At 38.6% G+C, this 18,323-nt stretch overlaps 1 protein-coding gene across 1 annotated transcript in view; it reads right to left on the reverse strand.

Annotated features, from left to right (window-relative positions):
• Positions 1 to 18,323, reverse strand: part of INTS7 (integrator complex subunit 7) — an 83,061-nt gene that overhangs the window by 18,034 nt on the left and 46,704 nt on the right. Inside the window, exons 9-13 of the mRNA XM_005888558.3 lie at positions 13,289 to 13,423; positions 11,867 to 11,964; positions 10,318 to 10,557; positions 8,308 to 8,445; positions 7,256 to 7,462 (exon numbers count right to left, since the gene is read on the reverse strand). Coding sequence (XP_005888620.1) covers positions 7,256 to 7,462; positions 8,308 to 8,445; positions 10,318 to 10,557; positions 11,867 to 11,964; positions 13,289 to 13,423 — 818 coding nt within the window. The remainder of the gene's footprint in view (positions 1 to 7,255; positions 7,463 to 8,307; positions 8,446 to 10,317; positions 10,558 to 11,866; positions 11,965 to 13,288; positions 13,424 to 18,323) is intronic.

Genomic DNA, 18,323 nt, shown 5'->3' on the forward strand with positions numbered 1-18,323 from the left:
GAAGAGATAATGGCAAATGTTCCATAACTGACCAAAGTCATCAAGCCATATATTCAAGAAGTACTGTGAACCCCAAAAGGCACTTATTCTGATAGTAGTATAAACTGGAAACCACCACAGACAACTTTTTGGTAGTATTTATTAAAGCTGAACTTGAATATATCCTGTGACACAGCACTACCATCCAGAAAATATGCACACTTCTACCAAAAGATATGCAAAGAAAGTTCAGAGTAAAATTATTTTAAATAGCCCCATCCTGGAAATAACTCAAATGTTGATCAAAAATAAAAGATAAACAGATTGTTATAACAGTCATCCAAAAGAATATCATGATGATATGAAATGAACAAACTACTGTAATATGTAACAAAAACCATTATTGTATCACATAAGTATAAAGCTGAGTAAAGAAGCTATAATTAAAGTCTAATACTGCATGATTTCTTAAATGATAATGAAAAACAAGCCAAGACTAATCTATAATTTTAGAAACCAAAAGTGATTTCTGTAGAGAAAGGTAAAGGGAGTGACTTGAAGGGAAAACATTTCTTAGAGTGATTGTGAATGAAAAGATATGTGCAATTCATATTACCTACAAAAAACTGGTATTTAGAACATACAAAATGAAAAGACAACCTACTGAGTGGAAGGAAATATTTGCAAATCATGTATTTAATAAGGGGTTAATATCCAAAATACATTTAAAAACTCTTACAACTCAATAGTAAAAAAAAAAAAAAAGCATTCTGATTAAAAAATAGGCAGAGCTCTGAATAGACATTTTCCCAAAGACACATAGATGGCCTCAGCATTACTAATCATCATGGAAATGAAAATCAAAACCACAATGAGATATCACTTCACACCTGTCAGAATGGCTATTATCCAGACCAGAGGTAACAAGTGTTGGAGAGGATGTGAAGAGACAGAACACTGTGCACTTCTGACAGGAGTGTAAACTGGCACAGCTACTATGGAAAACAGTATGAAGGGTCCTCAAAAAATTAAAAATAGAACTACAAGTTCCAGCAGTTTCACTTTTGTGTTTTTACCCAATGAAAACAAGAACACTTAATTCAAAAAGATTTATGCAACCGTCACGCTGCAGTTTTATTTACAACAGCCAAGATATGGAAGGCATCTAAGTTCCCATCAATAGACAAATGGATAAAGAAGATGCAGCATACATATATACCATGGAATATTAGCCATAAAAAAAAGAAGGCAATCTTGTCATTTGCAACAACACTGATGGACCTAGATGATATTAGGCTAAGCTAAAAAAGTCAGAGGAAAACAAATACTGTACGATTTAACTTATAAATGGAATCTAGAAAACAAAACAAATGAATAAACATAACTAGATAGAAACAGAGTCATAGACCGAGAGAAGAGGCGGTTACCAGAGGGGAAGAGGGTGGGAAGATGAAACATACAAGGGAGATTAAGAGGTCTAAACTATCAGACACAAAATAAATGAGCCACAGATAATGTGATGTACCATATGAGAAATACAGCCAATAATTATGTAATATATTTTTATGGTGACAGATGCCAACTAGACTTATCACAGTACCATTTTTAAATATGCAATGCAAACATTGAATCAGTGTATAGTGTATAAGGAACTGAGTTTTGTAGTCAATTATACTTAACAAATCAACAAAAAAATTTCAAATTTTTGGCTACCAGAGGTGGAAGACTGGGGGTGGGGGCAGGCGGAGAATTGAAAGAAGGTAGTCAAAAGGTACAAAATTCCAGGTACACATAAGTTTTAAGGATAAAATGTACATAAGATGTATGATACATATGAAAGACAAGAGTAAATCCTACATGTTTTTTCCACAAGAAAAAAAGCTATTTTCTCTATTTCTTTAATGTTGTATTTATATGAGACCATGGATGGTCACTAACCCCATTATGATAATCAGTTCATGATGTATACTGATCATCATGCTGTACACTTTAAACTACACAGTGTTTTATGTCAATTATATCTCAATAAAACTGGAAGAAAAAACAAGTTTTAAAAACACTATATTGAATATTTGAAAGTTGCTAAGATAGTACATCTTAAAAGTCCTCTTCACAAGAAAAAAAAAAATTAGTAACTATATATGTGACAGATTTTAACTATCACCAGACTTAACTGTAGTGATTTCACAACAGATAAAATATCAAATTCTATTGCACATCTGAAACAAATACTATGTTCTATAATAAGCAAAACTCAAATATGCAGATATATAAAGTTTAATTGTATTAATTACTCCAATCATAACTTCCAGAACATACCAAGGGGGAAATGTAGAGTAACAAGAACTCTTATACCCTGCTGGAAATACTGTAAATTTAAAACTACTATGGAAAAACTCCTGGTATCAGCTAGTCAACTGAAGATGCACATAACTTATGCAATTCTACTCCAAGGCAGTACTTTAGATCCGTATCTTTTAATAGGAGCAGGAATATCCTCAGCATTTCAGAAAATTCAGCATTTCCAGTCAACGACGGTTAGGCTAGCAGCAGTCTCTCCAACCACTCTATCACTGGGACAAACAGAAACATCCTCACATATTTCTAAATTGGAGCAGGGGGCAGATACACAGTTTTGATTGAGGTATACTGCTCCAGAGAAGGGTTTTCAACCTCCGTATACTAGTGACATTTTAGAAAAATTCTCAAATTTTGAGGGGAGCTGTCTTGTGCTTTGTTGGATGTTTAGCAGCATCTTTGGCCTTTATCCACTAAATGCTAGTTGTGATAACCATAAATGAGCCTAGACATTGCTAAATGGAGCTAAAATCATCCCCAGTTTAAAATCAGTGTCCTGGAGAAATCTTTTCATAGGTGCATCAAAATATGTCCAAGAACGTTCATAGCAGTAATGCTTTAGCAGCAAAAAAAAAGGAAAAAAAATAAAAATTTCCATCAACATTAAAATAAACTGACATATATAGCAGTGAAACTGACCTATAACTTTATGGAACAAGATGGATGAATCTTAGGAATATAATTTAGATAACCAAAACGAGTCAGACAAAAACACATTATTTCTTTTCATATAAAATGCAAAAACAAGCAGCATAAAACAGTACCTTGTTTAAAAACAGAGCATGTTAAAAATGTAAAGATTCAGGACGGTGGTTACCTTTGTAAGGTAGGAAAAGGTACACAAGCATGGAGGGGCACACACGAACTTTACAAGCTTTGGTAATGTCCCATTTTCTAAACTGAGTGCTAGTTCAGTTTACTCGCTCAGTCGTGTCCGACTCTTTGCAACCCCATGAACCGCAGCACGCCAGGCCTCCCTGTCCATTACTAACTCCTGGAGTTCACCCAAACCCATGTCCATTGAGTTGGTGATACCATCCAACCATCTCATCCTCTGTCATCCCCTTCTCCTCCTGCCCTCAATCTTTCCCAGCATCAGGGTCTTTTCAAATGAGTCAGCTCTTTGCATCAGGCGGCCAAAGTATTGGAGTTTCAGCTTCATCATCAGTCCTTCCAATGAACACCCAGGACTGATCTCCTTTAGGATGGACTGGTTGGATCTCCTTACAGTCCAAGGGACTCTCAAGAGTCTTCTCCAACACGACAGTTCAAGAGCATCAATTCTTCGGGACTCAGCTTTCTTTATAGTCCAATTCTCAAATCCATACAGGACCACTGGAAAAGCCATAGCCTGACTAGTCGGACCTTTGTTGACAAAGTAATGTCTTTGCTTTTTAATATGCTGTCTAGGTGGGTCATAACTTTCCTTCCACGGAGTAAGCGTCTTTTAATTTCATGGCTGCAATCACCATCTGCAGTGATTTTGGAGCCCAGAAAAATAAAGTCGGCCACAGTCTCCACGTTGCCCCATCTATTTGCCAGGAGGTGATGGGACCGGATGCCATGATCTTAGTTTTCTGAATGTTGAGCTTTAAGCCAACTTTTTCACTCTCCTCTTTCACTTTCATCAAGAGGCTCTTTAGTTCTTCTTCACTTTCTGCCATAAGGGTGGTGTCATCTGCATATATGAGGTTATTGACATTTCTCCCGGCAATCTTGATTCCAGCTTGTGCTTCCTCCAGCCCAACGTTTCTCATGATGTACTCTGCATATAAGTTTATACTTGGATATTTGATATCTTTATACACCCTACATAATATATAAATATAATACCTATTCAATATTTAATAAAGTAAAAAATAAAGACCCACCATCTATAGGCAGATTGCTACAATGGTTCGTCTAATCATGCTTTCCCACTCCCATTCCAGTCTCCACAACTTGTGTAATCTCCCTTAAAGTGTGGACAGAACCTGTAACTTGCTTCTAATTAATGGAATATGGAAAAAGTAATAGATTGTGAGGATGTAATTTAGGTCCAATGATCTGACTTTATACTCATCAAAAGGGAGATTATTCTGGGTAGATCACTCCTCATCAGCTAAGTCCATTAAAACAGTCTTGAAGGTAAGAGATGTTCCTTCTGGCCTTGAGGCTTCCACAAGTCTCACAGCTGTGAGGACATGAATCCTGCCAACAATTACATGAGTTTAGAAGGGGACCCTGCACCCAAATCCCAAACAAGACTGGCCCTGGCTGACGCCTTGACCGCAACTCTGTGACAACACGAGCAGGGCACCCAGTGAAGTCACGCCTGGACTTCTGACTCATGCAAATGGTAAAACAATAAATAATAAATGGGTCCTGTTTTAAGCCACTAAATTTGTGGTAATTTGTTTCACAGCACAGAAAGCTGATACAAACACTTTTTATGAATTTTATTCCTAAGAAGCAAGGTAACTATCATTAACCACTCTACTGGGAAATCAAATACCCAACATTGCTATAGCACCTCCAACAAGCACAGTTTAGTTTGGTTGAAGAAAGTTTAAAAAGCATCATCATCACAGCTGACAACCTCAAATTAGATCATTCATGTGTCAAGGAACAAAAGGGCAATTAGGCCTCCCTGGTCACTCAGCTGGTAAAGAATCCACCTGCAATGCAGGAAACCCCAGTTTGATTCCTGGGTCAGAAAGTTCCCCTAGAGGAGGGATAGGCTACCCACTCCAGTATTCTTGGGCTTCCCTGGTGGCTCAGATGTAAAGAATCTGCCTGCAATGTGGGAGACCCGGGTTCGATCCCTGGGTGGGAAAGACCCCCTGGAGGAGGGCATGGCAACCCACTGCTGCATTTCTTGCCTGGAAAATCCCATGGGCAGAAGAGCCTGGTGGGCAACAGTGCATGGGGTGGCAAAGAGCTGGACATGACTGAGCAACTAAGCACATGCTCAAATCATCTCTATTAAAAAGACAGAAAGCTATCATCAAATCCACACTTGTCAAATAAACAAATTTTCTAAAAATCTTAAAAAAAACAAAAAAACAAAAAACCTCAAAACCGTGATAGTATGGTATTTATAATCAGAAATGTGAGACGTTCCAAATGATTGTTAAGGCTTATACTTCCTTCCTGTTGAGACTGCTCTCAAGTGAAGAATTATTTCCTGATTCTTTTATCCTCAAAGCAGTGTTTGGCACACAGCAAGTGCTTACAGTTTGCTGAATAAAGGAACTCCATTTCAAAAGATGATTTGAAGATCAATAACCTGCCTTAGGTCACAATGTGTTAATTGCAGAACAGAGGCTAAGACAAGGTTCTTTTGTCTGTCAATTGGCTGCTTTCTTCCTACATCGGAATTCACTTCTTAATTACTGCCAAACCTCATTAAACACACATACCAAAAAAAAAAAAACAACACACATACCACACAAATCATTAAGACTATTAAGTATTCGATAAGATTTTTTCCATAATATTAATGCTACCTGCCTCACTATTTTTTTTTTTTTAATTTTTTGATTTCCTCAAACTGCCAGGCTGGCAACAAAGTAGTGAGCCCAGTGGGTTCCTTGAGTTGCGGCACTTGTTTGCTCACCAGCCTTGGAGTTGTTGGAAGATCTTCTCTGGATCTCCGTGAAACCTCCGTGTAAGTTAACCTGGGCACGGGAAGGAGCGCTCCGCGGGACTGGAGCTCGGTATCGGCCTGGAGCCTGCGGCCTCCTAGGTGCCGTCTGCCTCACTATTTTGTTAGCCTGTATCACAGTTTCTATCGTTCACTGTACTAAGTGATTAACAATTTTCTGCTCCACATCAACTAGAAAATGAAATAATTCTACTGACTAGAGCCAGTAACAGTACTTTTAGATTTTCTGAGGTATTTATTAGCTGGATATAGGCAACAACGATCTTTTCCCAGGATAATCAAGGGAAGAGAACCACAGAAGTCAGTGCTACCCCTTAAAATGGAGGGGAGCCACTCCTATATTCCTGTTTTAAAACAGTAGTCAATCAATCCCAGCCCCCTAAAATCATTCCTCAAAAGATATGCACCCACAGTTATCTGAACAGTCTGTCTTGTGACATCTGTTTGTTCTCTGTTCTGTTTGCAACACTTCTCTTTGAATGGCCCACTATTAAAAACATTTTAGATTATGTGATAAATATAAAACAGATACCAAAAGTTTTATGGCCCCATCTATATACATATAATTTTTAAAGTCAAGTGACAATACTTTAAACATGCTTAATGGTGATTACACAAACTTTCTACTCTTCAGGGGAAAAAGTCCTTGCATTAATATATAAAACGCACATTTTAGGAAACAGGTACTTACTTAAGAAATAGAACTGGTTTCAAGAAAATGTTAAGGATCTGCTCTCTCTGCACCCCTCTTTCTTTCTTGGCAGGAAAAAAAATGGAAATGGTAGTAGCTGGCTGATTGTTAATTTGGAATGGGAAGACATCACAGAGGGATAAAAGGTGAGATACTGGCATCCTAGATAATTTCTTCTTTATTTACAAAATAAGAAACTCTAGTAAGTAGCTGCCAGGTATGAGATGGGGTGGAGGGTTCACATTTGACAACAGTAGTGATCCAGGTTGGGGTCTTACTCATAGGAGTCTGGAAAGGGGGGATCCCACCTCCAGTTATCCCTCCTGCATGGATTCAGCAATTCTCTTCACATGTGTACCTGATACTTGATACAAACAAAATGATAAATGTTCATCAATCTAGGAACAGTAAAAAGTGGGGGAGGGGTTAATGATCTACTTCCAGGTCCTATTCATTATTTTAATACTGCCAAATACATGTGTATCAGCAAATTTTTCAAGGTTAAAAGAGAATAGCCCCAAAAGAAAAAAGAAACCATTCTCACAAGTCATCATCACCAAAGGAGAATTAAGCGCACTCACTGTTAAGGAAGCAATCCCTTTGTGGTAGAATTTTAAAGACTCAGCAATGCAAGAAAGTGCTGAACTATAATTCTCTTCTTGTAACCCGGTGAGGCACTGTTCTGCATGTGAGAACTCCTTCAAACTATTCAGCCAGAAGTAGAAATGTTCGGAGGCAACCTGAGTCAGCAAAGTCTGATAAAGCTCTCTGGCCATGTCATGATTACCCTAAAAAAAAAAAAGTGGGGGGAGGGAGAAATGAGGGGCATGATGAGATTCTTTCACTTGAACTGCCTGATGTAGCAGCTAAAAGAGAAATTCAAACCCTGGATAAAGTTTTAGCAATCATTCCTCACATTATATAACTGTGTGAGTCTCCGTCAAAGTAGCTCTTCAGAGAAAATATGCTGAGCCGCTTTTACGTAACATAATGCCTGAAGTTCTGTACCAAAAAGTTCCAAAGAGAAAACGAATGGTGGTATCTATAACCCGGGTCTAGAATTCTAGTTCAAGATTTAGAAAGTATACATCCTTATTGTATGTCATTTTCGTATGAGCTATTTAGTAGGGTGGGGAGAAGTCCAGTCAAGTTCCATCAAGTATTACCGTGCCCCCTGGAAATGACTGACGGAGAGGGAGGGATTTGAGGGGGGACGTGAATGCCTGTTAATGCCTGGGGGTGAGGGATGCTCACTGTCCTGCCCAGTATAGGAATGATAAGGTGGGGGAGAAAAAGGGAAGAAAGACGTGGGAAGCTGAAAGGGGAGGACAGAAACACGAGTGGGAAGGAGCTGTGTTTCCGAGAGCACACGATAAACTGAAGGCGCTGCTAACAACCTACAGCCGGAAGCTCCTATTTCTGGAATTCCCGTGGAATCTCTCCCTAACAATGTATATATTGTTCTCATGTGTGTATGTTAAAAATTAGGTCCTTTCCTTCATCACCTTTTAATCCCATGACTAAAAAGTACTTCCACTTTCATCTTTAGTTTTGACTAGGAGGAACAATCGCACAACCTAAAGGCTCGTAATCTGCCCTTTTCACAACCCAGTTCCCGCAGGACAGTACGTACCATTCGGGATGCCTGTCTGGCAATCCGGTAGACAGTCCATCCATTGGAAACGCTTTCAAGCTGCTGCTTTATTACTGCCTTTACTTCAGCTGACAGTGCTTTCTGACTGGCTACAAAAATCACAGTGGCCAAGCTCACCTAACACCAAGCAAGAACAAAGTCAAGGAAATTGTTAACTCTACCCAATGTTATAGATAACTTTACCCAGAAGGGTGAAAAACTAATTAGAGCCTACTGAAAAAGAACAACATTTGTCTTCCTTTGACACTTACTAAATTTCCACTTTATTCCATTACTTTGTGTATAACAGCAAATAATTAGAAACAATGCCCATTAATATGGATAAACTATGATATTAATATAATCACACAATGAAAAACTATAGAGCAGTGATATGGATAAACCAGAAATACTCTTATCAATATAGAATCAATATAGATTCACATAAAACAGGCAAAATGCAAAAGATTACATGTAGTACGATAACATATAAAGTTAAAACATACAAAAAATCTTGCATATCATGTAGGAAATATACTAAGGCAGTAAATATAGAACAATACGTATGGGAATGACAAACACGAGTTTTGGGATAGTGGTTACCTATGCTGACAAGAAGGAAGAAGACACCATCAGGGAGATACACAGGCAGGTACAGGTCAACTGTACTAGCAACGTTTTTTCCTTAAACTAGGTGACGGATGCAAGACCTCTCATCATATTTTTCCTGATGTGTTTTTGAATATTTTGTGTCATAATTTAAAGTTGTTTTTAAAATAGTACTAACAAAAAAAAGGGATAAAGAACATTAATTGACAATGCTGCTTCAATGAAAAGCAGACTTGGCTACTTGCTTCTCAGTATTCCAAAGCCAACACATACAAGGATCCACACATACTGTGATAAATGCATGATTTCCACGACCATTGCCACTTAAGACATCAGGGTAGCCTTTCCTGATAGCAAATGATGAGACGGGGGCGATCTTTTACATAATGCCCCCTGCAGGATTAAACATAAAATGGGCTTGAGGAAGTAATTTCATTAAGCTTTTTCCCAAGCCATATAATCAGATGACCACAAACAATATGGAGAGGCTACTTTGAAGCTTAATTCCAATTTATGCCTATTTAGCATGCAGTCTACTCTCAGCCCTGGAGAACTTTCAAGTAAACATTATTACACAACTTCCATGCCTTCTGGGTTTTTTTCTAAGCATGTACCTTTTCCAACGCCAGGACTGCAGTGAAACCCAAACTGGATCCTCAACAGCTAAAGAGGTCCTGGACTGGCAAAGAGGAATTGATTTAATTCCTTTTATGGTCGCTGATATCACTAGGTCATTTTACTTATATTTTTGGAAGGACAAAACAGGGTTTGGTTCATTATTTATTTGCTTTGTAGAAAAGAGGAAAAAAAATAAAAACAAACCCTTCAGTTTCATTTTGTCCTTTGTAAGCAAAAATATCAGATTGAAGGCTTTGGCTACACTAAGCTGATTTGACAGGACTTAGGAAGAAAGCCAGAGAAGGCAATGGCACCCCACTCCAGTACTCTTGTCTGGAAAATCCCATGGACGGAGGAGCCTGGTAGGCTGCAGTCCATGGGATTGCTAAGAGTCGGACACGACTGAGCGACTTCACTTTCACTTTTCACTTTCCTGCACTGGAGAAGGAAATGGCAACCCGCTCCAGTGTTCTTGCCTGGAAAACCCTAGGGACGGTGGAGCCTGATGGGCTGCCGTCTACGGGGTCGAACAGAGTCGGACACGACTGAAGCGACTTAGCAGCAGCAGCAGCAGGAAGAAAGCTGTTTTACATGTGAACTAAACAGGGCTTTCTATACCTAAAATGGAAACACCAAAAAGCTCCAGGTCCCCACCCTATTTTCACTTCAGCATGCTCCTGGTCTTAGCTAATTATTTTAACCTGCTGACTTCTTGGATTACTGATAATCCTCCCTAGACTGGAACCCATTCATCCACGGGAGGTTTGAAAAGTAGCTGTTTACCAGAAGCTCCTGTTGCTTGTCTGTGGCTGATCGTCCGATCACCTTGTAGAGCTCCACGAGGTCACCGAGCATCCCATCGCCCAGCACGGGCAGCTGCATGGCAATGGCGGCCAGGCAGTGGCACATCAGAATGCGGGCAGTGTCCTGAGCGCTGTGCAACTGAGTCAACAAGGTCTCAACCACGGACTGGCTGAGATGGGGCCTGCCCTTGGCCAACTTCACCATACAGTTCAGAGCAATCTGCATATTGAATAGAAAGTGGACTAGTTACATTTAGAAGGTATAAAGTGAAGCTTTAAAGAAAGTAACTCTCTAAAATTACTAGGAAGACTCAAGAAGGTTGTTGGTAGGCACAAAAAATGTACTGTGGTCCCACAGGGATTCTGGGGATCTGCCAATCACACGGTGCCTATTTCCTTCACAACCTCTTGATTATCAGCTTCTGTTTAACAGTACCAGCATCTTTATTATTCATCATTATAACCACATCATACCTTTTCTTAACATGCTAAAGTAAGTCATGATTTTTCTCAAACTATACCTTAAACAAGCTACAGTTCTTACATTCTCCAGTGTCTAACAGCCTTTTACTTCTTTCAGTCCTACTTTTCTTAATTATTTTCTGCCATCAAATATTACTTTTCATGTTTAACTCCAATAATAGTCTCATTTCACCTTAAAATGTTTAACTATCTCTAAGATGATAGCTCGGTGAGTGGATTAACACTAGGGCTTCTATACTGTATAAACTAATATGCACTCACACAGTTATGAATTGCGCTGCAGTAATTTCATTAGTTCTTTGTGACCTTATCAGTGTTACCTCAGATTATAAAACTTGCAAAAGTACAGGAGCTCTGTCTGTTTAACTTTGCTTTACATTATCTAAGTGAAAGTGAAGTTGCTCAGTCGTGTCCGACTCTTTGCGACCCCATGGACTGTAGCCTACCAGGCTCCTCTGTCCATGGGATTTTCCAGGCAATAGTACTGGAGTGGGTTGCCATTTCCTTCTCCAGGGGATCTTCCCAACTCAGGGATCGAACCTGGGCCTCCCGCATTGTAGACAGATGCTTTTACCGTCTGAGCCACCAGGGAAGTCCTACATTATCTAGGACCATCATAAATATCTATTACAACTTAATAAATACTTTCAACTGATGGCAAAATAGGCCAAACTCAAATTTTTACTTCATCTGTCTTTTGGAATAACAACAGTCAAAATACTAGCTTTGAAAGTGAAGATCAAGGGCAAATATTTGTTTAAGCCAGAGGTTGACAAACTCTTGCACTTTGACCAAATCTTGCCTGTTTATGCAAATAAAATTTTACCAGAACACAGTCATACCATTAACCCTTCCCTTAAAAAAAAAAAAAAATACATTGTCCACGGCTATTTTTTTCCCTATAATAGCAGAACTGAGTAGTTGTGACAAAAAGTGCATTGTCTGCAAAGCTTAAAATAGTTACTATCTGACCCTTTACAGAGAGACTGGCCATCTACACTTCCGGCAGTGAAAACAGGCATTATATTAAAATAGCTGATGTTCACCTTTAAAGTGGCTTGAGCACCTGGGCTATCATCTTGACTACAAAGCACCAGAAGGGATTCCAGGCCAAAGACAGCATCTTGTTCCAGTGCCAAAAGGTCTACAGGGAAAACACTGCGTTTTTAATGGTCAAGTAGAGAAGCTGACACACACACACACAGAACGCACACAGAAGAAAAAACATTCAGGACGAGAAAATACAAACGGCTTAGCCAGGAAGAATACTAAGAACAGCAAACCACGTATCGACATGGCGTGTGTCAAATCTTCCAAACTAGTCTAACATTACACAGGTCCATTTTTACCTAGGATGCAACCTTCTTATTGAGGTAGAAATGCTTTCTAGAAATAATCAAGATCCCACTTTATCTTACTAGTGTTTTAAGTCAGATCATAAAGAAATAAACCCTTTATATGTCTCATGTAATACCAGTACTATATCATCTTTTCACTACTTTTGAGCTAAAATTTCTCTAAAGTTCTGTGTGTGTATGTATATATACATATATATAAAACTACATTTAGGTTAATATTAATATATGTCAGCTTTGAGAATACAGAGCGGTTTTCTGTGTTACGTGGTAGATAATACTTATTACTACGCCAAAAACTGAGTTACTGAAATCAGAATGAACAAACAAATTAAATGCCTTTTGAGTCAGTGTAAGAGCTTGGCAAACAATGTCTGGTGAAGATCAAGGTGCTGGGAAAACAAAGGTACTAGTCACAAGCAGTGCTGAAGCCTAGTGGGGATAAGAGGGACTGCTGATCCTTAACAAATATCAAAATAAGCACTGAAACAGATGAAACATCCAGAATGCATTCCTGGTTTTGAACACCAGCATGAATTTCTTTAGGTCAAAAGATGTTAAGAATACAATAAAATATATGCATTATTTTCTACGTACATCCTTCTTGACTATGCAAGTCATTTAATGCTATAGATACCTAGAGATAAATTCCATGACAATTTAATTTACATTGCTCTGTTAATTCATTTGCCCTCCAGGTGAAAACTATTTGTTACTTTAGCCTCTCAATAATTTCATATGCTTTTTCTCCCCTAAATTTTCTAGTTTTTTTTTTTTTTAAACAAGTGAGCAAACTGATAATCACTGGATGGTTATAAGCAGTCTCTATCCATAGCACCATATGTGCAAAGGTAAAGCAATAGGAGGAGATGGGCAATGCTCCATAAAACCTTTCAGTTCTGCACTCCCAATCCCAAGGTCCTCATTTTCTTTTCCCAAAGAATTAAGTAGTCTTGAGAAAATCTGCCCTCAGAACATTCAGGAGGAGGTGACTAATAGATAAAAGCACACAGCCTAAAAATAATAAGGGATTAAAAAACGAAATACAAACAGGACTCTGGTGAAACTCCAATCTAAAAGTTCATACATAATATCAGTCTTGATCAAACTTACCTTTTTCTTGACAAGATACAGTTATATTAGTTAGGACTCTCACTCCATGAGCTGCAATGCCCCTGTTATTATGGTAACAGCACTCTTGGGCTAATTTGACTAAATCAGAGGATCTAGGGGACGAACCCACATTTCCTAAACAAGCAAAGAAAAGTAGGGCAGATTTAATTAATTTACACAGTTCAAAAGCAGTTCATTCTATAGGTTCATTTTTTATCATTTTCAAGAGAAAATCTCTAACAATGAATTTCAACAAAATTTTCTACCTCTACCCTATGATCAATATACAAAACCATCCCTTTTTCTCCTGTTCACATACTTAAAATAAGTATATGCTAAGTAGTTGTGGAATGATTAAGATCTAAAATTAACATAATAGTCCCCCCCAAATATTAATAAAAATTGACTAAGAAACACAGCAAAAGCCAAGATTGTATCTTGAACATTCAAATGAATTCTCATTAAAACACAATCATTACAAGGCTTCTTGTCAGATAAAAACCTTTCATTCAAGAGAGGAGAGAAAAGAGAAACAAAAATTTTAAGTTTGCTCTTCCCACCTCAATTGCTGGCATATAGTTATACTGCAAAAGGTTTATGTAAGAATTTATGATTTTAGAGCTAGCGAGGACTTGGAGATCTTCTGATTCAATACTATTTTTACAGAAGAAATTGAAGCCTAAAGATCTTAAGCATCTTGCCACTGAGGTCATATAAACTTGTTAGTTATGCACCAGCTTTGTGCTTTATACGTTAAGTTCTATCCTATAGTTAAAAATCACACTTGAAATTCTGTAACATAAGGTTTATGCTGTGAATGTTTTTATTTATAGCAGAGAAGCTCTCAGTTATAGGTGAGTTTAACATCAAGAAGAATCTGAAGATTAAAGCCAATTCAACTTCTCAGCAGGGTCTTTCATTCCTGTCCTTCTCTGCCCTGTTTATTTTTCCATGATTCCTATCAACTATAACCTTGTCTTTTACACCGAGGGCAATCACACTTTTTGAGGTTTGAAGGGGGACACTGTTACTAATAACAACAGGCATAAACCAAGACTACCCCAGGTGGTCTGGGACATATGGTCACTTTACTGATTTCCACTTTGACATAAAACTACTAGTGTAGGTAAAGCCTCAGTGGTTTTTCAACAGGCAAAACATGTGAAAGATGAACGATGATTTTTTTTCACAAAACAATGGAAATTGTAATTTTCTCCATTCTTTCCCTTGTACATGTAATATGGACAATGACAACTCATCTATAAATTTACAAGTATGTTTTGAACTTGCTTTTCTCTTTTTTTCTCATTGAGATGTCAAAGAAAACTTGGGGGAAAAAACAGGAAAAAAAAGTCTCTAAACTCACAAACCAGCATAACCTTTTAATTAGCTTTCTGTATACTTTAAAAAATCTTTTCCCCTATGCATACAGTTTTAAAATTCATAATCAGGATAAGTAGATACTGTCAATATTCTGCCTTTAAAATATAATATTTGTGAGCATTTTTCTATGTCAATTGTTTCAGGGATAAAATTATTATTTTTAGTTTTTTTATTTAGAAATAATTTACTAAGATAAATTTACTTGATTTGAAAAGTTCAACCAATAGTAGGAAAAAGGTAAAAAGTTACTGAGTGAAAAGTCTTCCTCAACCACCTAAGGTTATATTTTTTGCGTATCATTCTAAAGAGTGTACACATTTGTAAGCAAAATCCTTTCTTTTTTCCTGTTATATACACTGCTGCGCATCCTGCTTTATTTCCCCCAGACATTACGTCATGGAGACTATTCCATGCCATATATTCTTTTTAGTAAGCTGCACTGATTGCTATTGCAGTTGTGTGTCAATTTATTTAATGAGTTCCCTATTGATGGACCTTCTTATGGTACTCCATCTCCAACGATGGACAATATTTTGCTACTACATTAATGATGCTATGAATAACCATGTACATATCATCTCTCAAATGTGAGACTAAATTAGTAGGATAAATTCCAAGAAGTGGAATTTCTCTATGTTTTTCACTTATAATTTTGAGGAGTACTTCCAAATTACCTATGCTGAAGTTTAACAATTTACATTCCCACCAGCAGTGAATGAGAGTAGCTTTTGATTAGCCACACCCTTGTCGACACAACATATTATCAAACTTCTGAATCTTTGCCAAACTGATTGATTAGAAAAATATTTCAGTGTTGCTTTAATTTGCATTTTTCTTAGGTATTTTACACGCTTAAGGCCCATTTTGTTAGGGATAATTTAGACACACTAAATTTAAGTCCGTTTTACAAACTGTTTATCTGGTTATACTAAAACTCTAATCAATGAAAATATACTTAAATATTCACTATTAGTTATGGAAATAATCTGACTTTAGAAAATACCTGACATTTATTTCTTGTGGGCATTACCTAGTCTGGTTGTTTAAGTTGTTTGCTTAATTCCATATACAAACTACAATTTAACAAAATCCAAAAAAAAGGACAAAGAAAATACCTAGCTTGTGAAGTGCTTGAATGTTATACCTTGACACACTTACAAAGGTCTTTGGAACTAGAAAGTAAAGAAAAAGAAAGACATCTTGCATCTAGGTCAGTTTAGTATAGCGAAGAATCCCGAGACAGAGCCCTTGGGCCCGGGTGCTTCACAGGTATGTGACTTTGGACACGCCATAGAAACCCTGTGAGCCTCAGATCCCACACCTGTAACTTCTGTGCACGTGCCTCACTGAACAGGGACTTGTACAAAAGCCCTTGTATGGGAGGGCGCCTATAAACTGTAAGATGAAATTAATACTTTGCCTACTGCTGCTCTTTCAGTGTGTGACAGCAGTCAAGGATATTAACTGCAAGCTGGAGAAGACTCCTTAAAGACCCTTGGACAGCAAGGAGATCAAACCAATCAATTTTAATGGAACTTAACCCTGAATACTCATTGGAAGGACTGATGCTGAAGGCGAACCTCCATTATTTTGGTCATCTGATGCGAACAGCCGACTCACTGGAAAAGTCCCTGATGCTGGGAAAGATTGAGGGCAAGAAAAGGGGCAACGGAGCGTGAGATGTTTAAATGACATCACTGACTCAATGGATACAAGTTTGAGCAAAGTCCGGGAAATGGAGTAGGACAGGGAAGCCTGCTGTGCTGTGGTCCAAGGGGTTGCCAACAGTCAGACACAACTGGGTGACTGAACAACAATAAACTGAGATTGGCTGATTTATGTAGAAAAAAGAATTTATTGAAAACACAATGAGTATAAGTAGATCATTGATTTTTTTAAATTGTTGATTTAAAAGAAAGGCTGTGATAACCTCTCTCATCTCTTGTAGGCATGCCCCTTTGCAATGCAACTTTCCAATTCCTTGCATCAGCAGGTGTTTATTTCTCCACCTATCTGGGCTTGGCCATCCGACTTGCTTTGGCCAATGAGACATTAAAAAACATGTGCAAGCAAAAGGCTAAGAGTGCTCATATGCTGGTGGCTTGTCTTCTTTTGGGTGCTGCTAGAATGGCAACCTACTCCAGTACTCTTGCCTAGAGAATCCCATGGACAGAGGAGGCTGGTGGGCTGCTGTACATAGGGTTGCAAAGAGTCAGACGTGACTAAAGCGACTTAGCATGCAAACATGCATTGGAGAAGGAAATGACAACCCACTCGTGGTCTTGCCTGGAGAATCCCAGGGACAGAGGAGGCTGGTGGGCTGCTGTCCATAGGGTTGCAAAGAGTCAGACGTGACTAAAGCGACTTAGCATGCAAGCATGCATTGGAGAAGGAAATGGCAACCCACTCGTGGTCTTGCCTGGAGGATCCCAGGGACAGAGGAGCCTGGTGGGCTGCCATCTATGGGGTCACATAGTCGGACATGACTGAAGCGACTTGGCAGCAGCAGCAGAACCTTAAGAACATGATGTCAACAAGCCCAAGCTGGACTGCTACAGAGTCAGAAGGAGGAGAACCACAGTGCCTCCGGTGAAAGTCTTTGTGACCTGTAGCTGGTGAATGAGGCCATCTCAGACCATCCAATCTGGTCAAGATGGCAGACAACTGTGGTTTCAAGTCACAGAGTTTAGATTTATTATGTAGTAATAGATAACTAATACAGAGGTACCTCACACAATTATTGAAAAGGCTGGAAAACTAAGTTCAAAAGATGGATAGGAATAAGCTGAGGCTAGAGACCAACCAAAGGCTATAGCCCAAACCATGCACAGAATTAGCCCAGGGAAGACATGCTCACCACTGCTACTGTTGCTCGCTGCCACAGCTTATGTTGCTGTCAAAGGAGCAGATACGGCAAACATCCCTGCTACAGTGCACCCTGGAAACTGGATACTGCTGTGGTCATTGCTGTATCATCAGAACGGATTCTCAGATATCACTACTTCTTGCTGTCACTGCCTTCCAATTTATTCTCCAGAATGAAAATGATTAGTTGAGTCCAGACCGCTGCGTGTACCCTAGATGGCAGAAGCCTTGGCAATAGAGCATCAGGTCTTTACAGCTTCCTACCAAGACTTATATGGTGGGGAATTTCCCTTACCCAATAAGTGAGTTTATATGCTGTGAAGCCATAAGAAAGACAAATGCATAATGCAGTTCCTTAATTAATTCAATTCAGAATAACTAACTACACGCAAGTAAAGTAATGCTCAAAATTCTCCAAGCAAGGCTTCAACAGGACGTGAACCCTGAACTTCCAGATGTTCAAACTGGATTTGGAAAAAGCAGAGGAACCAGAGATCAAACTGCCAACATCTGTTGGATCATTGAAAAAGCAAGAGAGTTCCAGAAAAACATCTACTTCTGCTTTATTGACTATTTACAACAAACTGTGGAAAATTCTTAAAGAGACAGGAATATCAGACCACCTGACCTGCCTCTTGAGAAATATGTATACAGGTCAGGAAGCAACAGTTAGAACTGGACATGGAACAACAGACTTGTTCCAAATCAGGAAAGGAGTATGTCAAGGCTGTATACTGTCACCCTGCTTACTTAACTTATACGCAGAGTACATCATGAGAAACACTGA

Source organism: Bos mutus, chromosome 16 (genome assembly GCF_027580195.1).
Source record: "Bos mutus isolate GX-2022 chromosome 16, NWIPB_WYAK_1.1, whole genome shotgun sequence".
Taxonomy (NCBI): domain Eukaryota; kingdom Metazoa; phylum Chordata; class Mammalia; order Artiodactyla; family Bovidae; genus Bos; species Bos mutus.